The 11,101-nt window shown below is 36.4% G+C and overlaps 2 protein-coding genes across 2 annotated transcripts; one reads left to right on the top strand and one right to left on the bottom strand.

Annotated features, from left to right (window-relative positions):
- Positions 1 to 385: 385 nt before the first annotated feature.
- On the bottom strand, positions 386 to 4,081 carry LOC146516639 (E3 ubiquitin-protein ligase TRIM39-like). Its single transcript, XM_085163819.1, has 2 exons — positions 3,928 to 4,081; positions 386 to 2,647 (listed from the first exon to the last, which is right to left on the bottom strand). Exons 1-2 carry the CDS (start codon positions 4,039 to 4,041, stop codon positions 992 to 994), a joined length of 1,770 nt encoding a protein of 589 aa, XP_085019945.1. The 5' UTR covers positions 4,042 to 4,081; the 3' UTR covers positions 386 to 991.
- A 1,693-nt stretch (positions 4,082 to 5,774) lies between these two features.
- Positions 5,775 to 11,001, top strand: LOC146516638 (uncharacterized). The gene is made up of 6 exons (XM_085163217.1): positions 5,775 to 6,207; positions 7,742 to 7,849; positions 7,943 to 8,137; positions 9,294 to 9,430; positions 9,559 to 9,659; positions 9,818 to 11,001. The coding sequence occupies exons 1-6, from the start codon at positions 6,171 to 6,173 to the stop codon at positions 9,957 to 9,959; spliced, it is 720 nt and encodes a 239-aa protein (XP_085019343.1). The 5' UTR covers positions 5,775 to 6,170; the 3' UTR covers positions 9,960 to 11,001.
- The last annotated feature ends 100 nt before the right edge of the window (positions 11,002 to 11,101 follow it).

Raw genomic sequence — 11,101 nt, 5'->3', positions numbered from 1 at the left:
AGATTCCCCTGAATAAAATAGGGGAAATATATTATTCCTAATAGATATTACACAAAAGTTCAGGTCACCTGTGTCATGATTTTTCTTAAAAACAGTATTTCAAGGGACATAAGAAAAGTCACATGTTATAATAATGATTTTTATAATATATGTGATATATAGAGTATAAGATTTTATATAATATACAATACATTTTTTGATGCATCAATGCTGCTATTTATCTGAGTGCAAAGAAAGTAACAACCATTGACTGTTGTCTCTGACTGGGGTTTAAGTTTTATCCTGTTAATTTAAAGAAAATCTGTTTATCATCATTAAATCTTTTATTTAAATAGATAATTTCATTGAGATCAAGCCCTCTTTTTCAAGAGAGACCTGTGTACAAAACATATATATAAAAAATATACAGACAGGCACATAATGCAAGGACATGTTATACATGATGATTGAGAAAACATGTCCTATGGTGGAGACATCATTCAAACACATCATTATTGAAGACATTATTACAGATTGTCAAAGCCAGATTCTTGGATGAAGGCACTTATTGGCTGGTCTCACCTCTGAAATGAATATGTGCAGTAAACATACATACAGCTTAAAAACTGTTCCGCAACTAAGAATGGACACATTTATCAGAAGCTGTCATTAACCAAAAAGTTTTTAAATAAATATATGAATAACACAGCTTTAAATTTTCAGAATCCAACATTTGATTATATTGAATGTAATCAAATATGTGTATGTACACATTTAAAGATATGCTTTTTTCACTACAAGGACATTTCCTAAATGTTTTTGCTCCTTTGGTTTAAATGATACTAGACTAGACGTCCTGTTTTCCCTCTTAAAGGGAGAAAAATGTAATTGTGGGGGAGTGTGAAATGATGAAAATTCAGCATTGAGAAACATGTTGTAAAAGAGAACAATAAAACAGCATTACAATCTTTTCACAGACCACTTTCAAATAAAATGTAATAACTTTTCTTGTCTAGTTAATGCGATTGATAGGAGTGATCACAAGAGGTGCAGAGTTTTTACCATTATCATTATTACAGGGATTGAAACATGGGTAAAGGTTCTCAGTGAAGGAGCAGCCAGTAAAGGAGTAGATAAAAGCTGCTGCATACACATCATAAAAGGAGACCAGACGCTCCTCATAATCCACAAACACTCCCACTTTATCAGGAGCAGACTGAAAAGAGAGAACGGCTGCTGGGCCAGTACATGCTGTGTACTCGTTGTTGTTCCTCAGCCATAGAGCCCAGAAACCATCCTGAGGCTTTACTGAGTTTCCTCCCTTCCTGTTCACTGATTCTCTTGCGACTCCTAAAATCCAGTCAGTCTTTCCTTTAACCTGAACCTCAAAGTAAAATCTGCCTGAAGAGAAACCCTGCCTTCCTAAAACATTTGCAAAAACTGTGAATCTCTTTGGGTTGTCTGAAAGAGTCTGATTCACATTACCAAAATTCACTTGTTTTCCATCATCAGACAAGATGAGCTCAGGATGTGCTGTATCAGGATCAAGACTCACATCCACAGCATACTGCTGGACCCTCCTCAGCTCAGCCTTAGCAAGCAGCTTCTTAAAATGTTTTTTGAGTGTCTCCTCCAGCTGAACCACAGCTCTCATCACAGTCCCCTCATACGTTGGTGGAAGGACAATGACCTCAGTCCAGTCCTTGGTAGGTGGAACAGCTTTCAGAGATGAGAAGCTTTGAACAAAGTGGAGGTGGTCTTCAGAGCGTGAGGCCTGCTTCAACTCAGAGCTCCTCTTCTTCAACTCGGAGATTTCCTCTTCCAGCTCTTTGATGAGACCTTCAGCCTGTTTCTCTGTTGTTTCCTGTTTGTCTTCTATCTCCTTTATGACCTTCTTCAGGTCTTTCTCAATAAACTCCTTCAGAACAGTGAAGATCTGAACACCTTCTGTTTTCTGTTTGTCTGCAGCATCTTTACTCATCTTCACTGACTCATTGATCTCCTGAATCTTCTGTCGTCTGTTTTCGATCATTTGCTGAATTTCATCATCCATTTTCCTCAGCTCTGTCTTCTTTTCTTCAGATTCCTCTCTCAGAGGTACAAACTCATGAGTCTTGTGGTCTAAAACAGAGCAGAGCGTGCAGACACTTGTCTGATCGGTCTTACAGAACAGCTCCAGATGTTTATCGTGCTTCGTACACATCCTGCCTTCCAGGTTCTCCACAGGCTCAATCAGCTGATGTCTTTTCAGACCTTTGATTGTCAGATGAGGTTCTAGGTGAGTCTCACAGTAGGAGGTCAGACACACCAGGCAGGACTTCAGGGCCCTCAGTCTGGTTCCAGTGCAGTAGTCACAGGGAACTTCTCCTGGTTTGGCAGCTTGTTGCTCTGAGCTGCTCCTCCTGGCTTTCTGTTGAGCTTCATCTCTGAACTGAGCAACCATCTCAGAGAACAAAGTGTTTATTTCCAGTTCAGGTCGTCTCTTGAACAGTTTGTTACACAGCGGACACTTGCACCTAACATTAATGTCCCAGTTCCGGGTGATGCAGTTTTTGCAGAAGTTATGTCCACATGGTGTGGTGACTGGATCAGTGAACACATCCAGGCAGATGGAGCACAGAAACTGATCTTCAGGTCGCAGATTACTAGCAGCAAACATGTCTGCAGTCTACAAAACAATATTAAAAAAAGTTTTAATGTCTAGACCTAGACCAAATCTAGACCAAAACACATACCCCCACACCCCCACTGCCGAGCTTAAAAACTGGCACATTTTGCACGTGCACGCGTGTTCACTCAGCCGAAAAGGGGCACTTCCGGGCCATGCGGTCCCACTGCGCATGCTCTGTCTTCTCCTGGCGGGGTGCGTTTTAAATAGGTTCAAAGGAGCATGCAAAGAAAAGCGTCTGGACTTCTTTAAGTTACTTGAAGACGTTTCACCTCTCATCCGAGAAGCTTCTTCAGTTCTTCTTCAGTTCTTCTTCAGAAGCTTCTCGGATGAGAGGTGAAACGTCTTCAAGTAACTTAAAGAAGTCCAGACGCTTTTCTTTGCAAGCTCCTTTGACTACGATGACCTGGATGACTGAGAACCTTCACAGACATATTTTAAATAGGTTCATCAGCCGCTGTAGGCATTTTGGCTTTTCATGGTAAATTTATACAAACAGGAATTACTTTGTCTTTTTACACTGACACTATAGAAAGGCTTTTGTTGTCAGACAATCGAGCTAAAATGGCAGTGTGTTTTATAAGCAGATTTTCTACGGTTAGTTAAACGACTACCCAACCTTGTTGCATTGTTTCTAACAACTGAGCATTGTTGGCTGTTTCAGACTGTAAGACGCTGTGTATCTCAAGAAATGGGGAGATGGACTGCTTTTTGTCTGTTTTTGAGGGTGGGGATAAAGAGTTTCACACTATGTTTCACCAAATTAAAAACAAATCCCGCAAAGCTGCTTCTAACACAAACATTTCTTTCAGACCAGTGTCTAAAAAGCACCATTAAAAAAATGATCCTGCATTTATAACAGTAACTCCTTTAAAGAAAGCACAAGTCAAAAGAAACTGTGTAGACTTTCGTGTGATGATCATTCCATCTCAGAGCAGCACTCTGTTTTTACAACGAATTCGAAGCGGACCTTAAGTTTTGCTTTTGTTTTGTTTGTTTGTTTTTCGGGAATATTCCACATTTAACTTTGATGATTTTCAGTCTCATTTTGCTCAACACAGCCTGCGACAGACTGGTGGCCTGTCCAGGGTTTACTCTATGATAGCTCGGATAGGCTCCAGACCACCGGCGACCCCGACAAGCATAAGTAGAAGAGAATGGATGGACCTTTTTTTTAAACATCAGTCTCCAGTTGAACTAATCTGACATTTCACGTGAAGTAACATTAAGAGAGAAACAGTTGCCTGTTAAACACAGCAAATCTCATCAGCTGCACTCACCTGCATTCCAGTTGTTGTTGAGAGAAAAAAAACAAACTCCTCTTGATCTTCTTTAGATACGGAGATTGACCTGTCTGCAGCTCTAATTTTACTTTCACTAACTTCCTCTTTCATTTCAGTAATTTGATGTTGAATCCTTATTGCTCCGCCTCTTCGCGTTTGTCTTCTTCTTCCTGCTTCAGGCGGGTTTGACACGTGGAGGGCGTTTTGCTGCCCTCCTCAGGTGCTTCGAAGTATTTCGAAGCATGTGAGGAGAAATCCTATAGTCCATAGTCTATAGAATTGTCTAGTACGTCGCAAAAAGTTGAATAAAGAAGCTATGGTTTCCAATTAGTCCAAGCTGAGTATTATGACGCTTACAGTTTTCTCATAGCTCAATTCTAGCAGAAAAGTTATTCTCACCACAGTTCTTTAAACAGTAGCATAACAAAACACTGAGACATCTGTGTGAAAGACACTACAACAATCAAAACCTTTTTCACAATTGTGAAAACATGAATAGTCATGCAATCACTTCAACGCTGTAATTAATGAATAAAAACATTTCACCACCTTTTAAAGACTGAGCATTCAAAATGTTTAGTTTTTTTTTTTCCCTCAAAACCATTTGCATCAGAAAACAGACAAAGCACCAACTACTATGTAGTCCACCAACGTCACGCTACATACATTCAGCAACCAGTTGATCAGGTACGCCTGCTCCAGTGTTTGTCACATTATTTCAAATCAGTGACTTTCAACTAAAAGCAATTATGAATCTAGACATGGTCAAGATACCTGCTGAAGTTCAAACCGAGTGTCAGAATGAGGAAGAAAGTTGACTTAATGTGGCATGGTTAGGCTGGTGTTAGTATTTTAGAAACGGATGATGTCCTGGGATTTTCCTGCACGACCATCTCTACGGTTTACAAGGAATGGTCTAAAGTGAGAAAATATCCAGTGAGCAGCAGTTCTCCGGGTTAAAATACCTTGTTGATGTCAGAGGACAATGGCAGAATACTCTGAGCTGATAGGAAAGCAACAGCAACTCAAATAACCACTCATTACAAATAAGCTGTGCAGAAGAGCATCTCTGAAAGGATCACATCTCACCTTGAACCAATTTGCCTGCAATAACAGTAAATCACGCTGAGGGCCACACCTGTCAGATAAGAACAGGAAACTGAGGCTACATTTTGCACTCATCAAAATTAGACAACAGAACACTGAAAAAAGCTGCCCAGTTGATTATCATTGCGCTTGAAAGAGAGATTTGGATGAGCAGCTGTGACACAAAACTAAAAGTATGTATTTCATTTTCAAGTAAACCGCAGACTGTGTTATTGTATTGGATCTTTCATACATATCTAAAAGAAGTTTGAAGTAATTTGATTAAAAACACTAATACAATGCTTGACAGTATTCAGGAAAGTGAGCAATCTAGATTTGGGACTGACTTTTGGAAAATTTTTGCTGTGAGAATTGGGCCAAAGAGAACAGGAAGAAAAATTGTAAATGCTGCCCGTGCTTCTGTGAACTATGAAGCAGATTATTTGTTTTTTTCGGTTTTTGTTGTTGTTGTTTTTGTATCAAAAGCTAAATTATTGTTGAATAGTTTAAACTTTTTACTTAAGTTAATTGTTTAAATGCAGCATTTTCTGCAGCAAGCATTGATTTTATCACCTACTATAACAGATTTACAGAATAACTAGAGGTTATGATCTGAATAAAGAAGAGATATAGCATTTGAACTACTGACTCTCAAAGTATAACCTGACGTTCTAAAGAGACCAAAGCCAACAATGAATCAGTTATATTAATATGTTGTTGGATTGGTCTTCTGCTATTTCTACTCAGTAAGTTTAAATTGGTTTAAGTTAGATTAAGGGCTGCAGTGAGTGTAGTCAGCCTATTCAAAAGCAAAGACGAATGCAGTCGTAACCCCAGCAAAGTCTTTACAGAGGGCCATGAGTGCCAAAATGAATCAAACAAATACATTATTAAATAATTTATGAAATGTGTCAGTAATAATTACAATTTAAATGGCATCATAGTCCCTGCACTGTCAGGATTTATTACATGCCATGTGAGCACAAGCAGTATAATGTTTTCATCTCACCAGACCTCAGTTTCCTGTTGAATAGAGAATCACGTGTATCAGTTTCCCACAGTTCAGTACAACAGTCGGCAACTTCAGAGACACTCTTAGATCTTTTCTTCAGAAACCCAAGACCCAGCTGAAACCAGCAACGCACCTGAAAATCATGGAAATGCGCTATAGGAATCCAGAAGAAATACCAGGTAATCACAGAGTGTTGAAAAAGGTGCAAAGATCAGAAAGCCTAATGATGACCAAACCCTTAAGTTTAATAACATTTATTCTTTATTATTTTTTGTATTAAGTTTATGCTGTTACAGTATTGTAATATTTTTAATTTAAACCTCACAAACTAATGCATACTATAATTTAAAAAAAAGAAAAGAAATCATGTAAAACAGCTACATGCAGGTGTTTCAGTTGACAAAATTACAAATGTTTTTTTAAATTTACTTTTGTGAATCTAGTTTTAGGTTTTAGTTTATTTTAGTTAGCATAATAATCTTCATTTGTGGTCACGGCTTAAAAAGAAAAACGCAAATTTCAAAAAGCAGTCACTGCAGACAATATTACAAGAAAGTTACAATGAGAAATTCCCCTTTTAGTGTCATTATTCAGTATTTTTAGTCAAAATCAGTCTGTGAAATAGGTATAAACCCTTTATAACTGCATACATTTTAAATTCTCAGGACAGAAAAGCCAATACATAACATCGACCTTTCAACTTTGAAGATGTATTTCCCAAACAGCTCATATATGAGCATACTAAGTAAAGCCATGCAAAACTTTTTACCTTCATACTATAAAATGTGCTCAAATTATAGCTCTTGAAAGTACGGGTGGGTAGGTTGAAATTTAGTGGTTTTAATTTTTCCTTCATTTTTGAGCCCCCAAAACATTTTAAGTACAGGAAATAGACAAATTCCATTTTTCTAAAATGGAAACAAATTTAAACTCTGTTAAAAAATGTAACCAAATAAATTTTGGCCAGCTTTGCTACAATACTTACTGCGAAATTAGCTCAAATTTCAGTTCATTAAGTAAGACCAATAACTCGATTATAAAAAAAATTCTCACCTTCCAAGGAGACAAAATAAAAATGCATTCTCCTTTTATTTTACATTACTGTATTTAGTTGTATTTAACTATTTCAATATTTTTGCATTTAAGAAAATGTTTTCTTTTAATTTTTTTATTTTAACATGTAAATACAATGAAAGGGTTTAGTGGGGGCCCAGCAACCCTGGCAAGGATATGCGGAAGAGAATGGATGGATGGGTTTAGTGGTTTTTCTTGTATGTACTGATCATTAATGAGACAAAATGTATTACTTACCCAGTTACTTAATCAATACATAGTCAATAGCAGCAGCCCTAAATTAAGTTGAACATCTGTCATGTTGCTCTTAGCTGATTTGTTTACTGCACAACAAACTTCTTAAAGTATGTTTAAAAAGAAAAATGACACTCTCGGAGTGGTTCGTGTTAAATGTGCTAAGTTTTTTTTGTTTTGTTGTGACAGTAAATGTTTGCAGTACCAAATTGCTTTGACAAAGATAAATACTGTTGTGTATTGAAGACAATACTCTTCAGGCGCTGATTGAAAAACAGATGGTTTTTTTTTTCTACTTTGTAAATTAAAAGAGCAGTTGCTAGTGTCACCGTTGCTATTAGTCGCCAAATATGAGGTTGTTAATGTCTTATGTTTGCACACATGTTAAAAAATACTGACTTCTAGCCCCAGGTACTACATTTGTGAAGAAAAGTTCCTGCAGAGCTGCTGTGATTCTTCTGGGTGTGCTGTGTCTTCTTCTCCTCACTGGCCTCATAATTCTGGCTTTTCCTTGTGAGTACAGCAGCTAGAGAGCATGCTGATGATGTCCTAAATGGGTGTTCATTAATAGAGCTTGTTCATTTAATGTTCACATGCCCAACACAGTCACCCAAGACAAATCTGAGTGGGAAGAGGAGTTGGGCAGACAGAGAGCATTACAGATCAGTTACAACAACTTGAAAACAGAACAAGACCAGTTACAGAAAAACTACGACAGTGTGGTTCAAGACAGAGTCCAGCTCCAGAAAAAAGTTGAAGCCTTAACCAAAGAAAAAGATGATCTTCAGAAAAAGTTTCAAGGTAATTATTCCTTTATTTCATTCAAAGAAAATCTGTTCTTGGGTCTAGCCTTTATTCTGATGATTCCATAATAAACCAATAGTTTATAAATTGCAACAAACGAAACGTGGTAGATTTAGCACAGACCCTGCCTAAAAGACATCATTAATAAATATCATAGTTAAATGTGATTGCAAAATGTTTTAAATTCACATTTTTCAGTTTGTTTCTTTGTTTGTTTTTACTAATTTCTTGACATCATAAGGAGCACGGCTGCAGTGTTAGACAATAACAGTTGATACATTAATATATATATATATAAATTTATATATATATATATATATATATATATATATACATATATATATATATATATATATATATATATATATATATATATATATATATATATATATTTCAGAGCTCTGAGATAAAAATTCCCAAAGAATTCATACAATAACTTAATGCCACTGGACTTAGAAAATAAACAATCTTTTGATGCTGTTCAGATGACTTCCTGACTCAATCTGAACTCACTCAGTTTGCCTTCACTCTTTTTCAATTATGTACTTGAAGTTGCAAAAAAAAAAAAAAAAAAAAAAAAAGCCAACCAAATACAGAGATGACTGTACCACCAACATTGTGGTTTACGCTTAGGGCTTCTTGTGTAAGAAATGAAAGCAGCATTAAGAGTCTTGCCACATTGATGACAGTAATAAGCAGCTTCCTTTCAATGCCTTTTTTACCTACAGCTGCTGATGCAGATTACAGCGGAAATCACTTTATCACATTTTACACAACTTCACTAGAAGTCACCAAAGTTCATATAGCTTTCTTATATGATCTTATATCTTTCTCATCTTCTCAGCCCTGAGAGTTACTATTAACGTTGTGCACAATTGGAGTAATTAAGTGCACATTGTTAATGAACATGAAAACAAATCTAAAAATCAAAGTGCTGAGAACACTGACTTGGACTATGTCTTAGGTAACACATTCTGACAAATTGTGCAACTATGACAGAACGTTTTTTTCACCACCAAAGTGTTTTGAATTTGTGTCACTAACTCCAAAGCAATGGCTGTGAAAAAGCTCATCATTACGGTTATGTGAAAGCTACCTCGTACAATGTAACCCCAAATTGTTAACATTCTTCTTCTATTTTTTTTTATATTAGATTTTCAGCATAAATGGGTGTATGTTAGCGGTAGTTTCTATTACATGTCTTCAGAGAAGAAATCCTGGCAAGAGAGCAGACAAGACTGTCTTCAAAAAGGTGCAGACCTTGTGATTATCAACAGCCAAGAGGAACAGGTGGGAGTGCATTAAAAATATATAAATTAAAATTAAAATGAAATCAAAGTTCAGTTAAGTGGAGGCTATATAGATACATCAGTTTAAACTCAGTATCCTTACAGTTGGTTTCTCTATTTTTTAAAAAGAACTTTGTGAATCAGTTAAACAAGTATTTGTGGATTGGACTGACTGACTCAGAGACAGACGGGACATGGAAATGGGTGGATGGGACTCGAATGACCACAAGGTTTAAGTACAAATAAAATCCATTCTTTAGTTTGCATATATTTTAAGTAAAAAGATACTGTTCATGCTGTCTCTTTAGTATCTAAGTTACAGTTACTGAAAAGAAAAAACTGATCAGATTGTTGAGTTTAACTCTCATTATTTTGTCTTTATTTTCAGCTACTGGAATAGCGGTGAGCCTAATGGACTCAAAAATGAAAACTGTGGGCAAATAAAAAATTACAACTCACAAAACAGCTGGAATGATGAAAAATGCTCTATTTTACACTACTGGATGTGTGAGAAGAAAGCTTCCCCATAACTTCACATCAAGTCCATCAAATAATGCATAAAACAGAGCCACAAGATGCACTCGTGAAATGAAGCTGAACAGAAAACTGTGGCAATTTACAAAGAAACAAGTACACACAGAGGCTTTTTGCTTTGCTTTCAAAATCAAGAAATCTTTTGTCACTATGAACCTCCTCAGTGATGGAGATCTGCTCTGGTGTGACTGGTTATAACATTGTTAGCTGTATTTGATTAAAAACAATCCCCCGCTTAAAAATACTCATCCTATAGAAAAAGATTCTCTAACCATAAGTTTTCCATCTGTATGTATATTTTATTCTTTTTACTTAGATACTAAATGAGAGCCACACTATCTATCTTTTCGTTGTATTTTAACTACAATGCAGTGGTAGAAATTAAAAGTACTTATGCATGTATTATTTCGCTAGTGCTTTTCATGTGTATGCCTTGCCTACCTTTTTATAACTCTGTGTGTTTGTGGCATCTCAGAAGCAAGGAGGGAAATAGTGAACACAAACAGATTGTACTGATATGACTGAACTACAGGTGTTATCTGTTAACTGACTGAATATCAGAGGGGTGCATAACCTAAAAGTGGCAGAATTATTTAATTTCTGTTTTAGGCTTGCAAGAGTTAATTGGTTGCTAGCAATAATGAAACACAGCATCTATGGGGAAAAGTTTAATATTATATTTGGAATGGGCAATATGACATATGCATAATATTCAATAAATATTGGATCTGTTATTTCTTAAAGAAAGATCTTTACATCCCTTTATGTCTGTCTGCATAAACATTGCTATTTTAACATACTTTTTTCAGATTTTGCAGAAATACTAACCAGATAGCCACAAACACAGTCCCAGGAAAACAATAGATTACTTAAACATACTGGGCCATGCTTGTGGTACTCAATACTACTGTGGTTATAACTGACAGGAAATATTCTGTCAGCAAACTGTATTCAGATATTTCCCTTGTTGCATATGCCCCACAGCCAAAATGGATTAAAGCTGATAACTTAGAGAGAAATGACATTGCTTAAAGAATTTCTTAAAGAGAATTATGTCTCCCAAATCCAAACTGGCAGCTGATTCCACAGAAGAGGGGCCTGAAAAGTTCTGCCTCCCATTCTACTTTTAAATATCCTA

Source organism: Neolamprologus multifasciatus, chromosome 6 (assembly GCF_963576455.1).
Source record: "Neolamprologus multifasciatus chromosome 6, fNeoMul1.2, whole genome shotgun sequence".
NCBI lineage: Eukaryota > Metazoa > Chordata > Actinopteri > Cichliformes > Cichlidae > Neolamprologus > Neolamprologus multifasciatus.
The sequence above is the reverse complement of the archived record's forward strand: the minus strand, read 5'-3'. Positions and strand labels throughout refer to the sequence as shown.

Bases quoted from the DNA above. Each gene is read 5' to 3' on its own strand.
- LOC146516638 (XM_085163217.1), top strand. From the start codon at position 6,171: ATGGAAATGCGCTATAGGAATCCAGAAGAAATACCAG. The intron at 6,208-7,741 runs GTAATCACAGAG...ACTGACTTCTAG, and splicing joins GAATCCAGAAGAAATACCAG to CCCCAGGTACTACATTTGTG. The intron at 9,431-9,558 runs GTGGGAGTGCAT...TTTTTTAAAAAG, and splicing joins TCAACAGCCAAGAGGAACAG to AACTTTGTGAATCAGTTAAA.
- LOC146516639 (XM_085163819.1), bottom strand. From the start codon at position 4,041: ATGAAAGAGGAAGTTAGTGAAAGTAAAATTAGAGCTGCAGACAGGTCA. The intron at 2,648-3,927 runs GTGAGTGCAGCT...ATTGTTTTGTAG, and splicing joins CAACAACAACTGGAATGCAG to ACTGCAGACATGTTTGCTGC.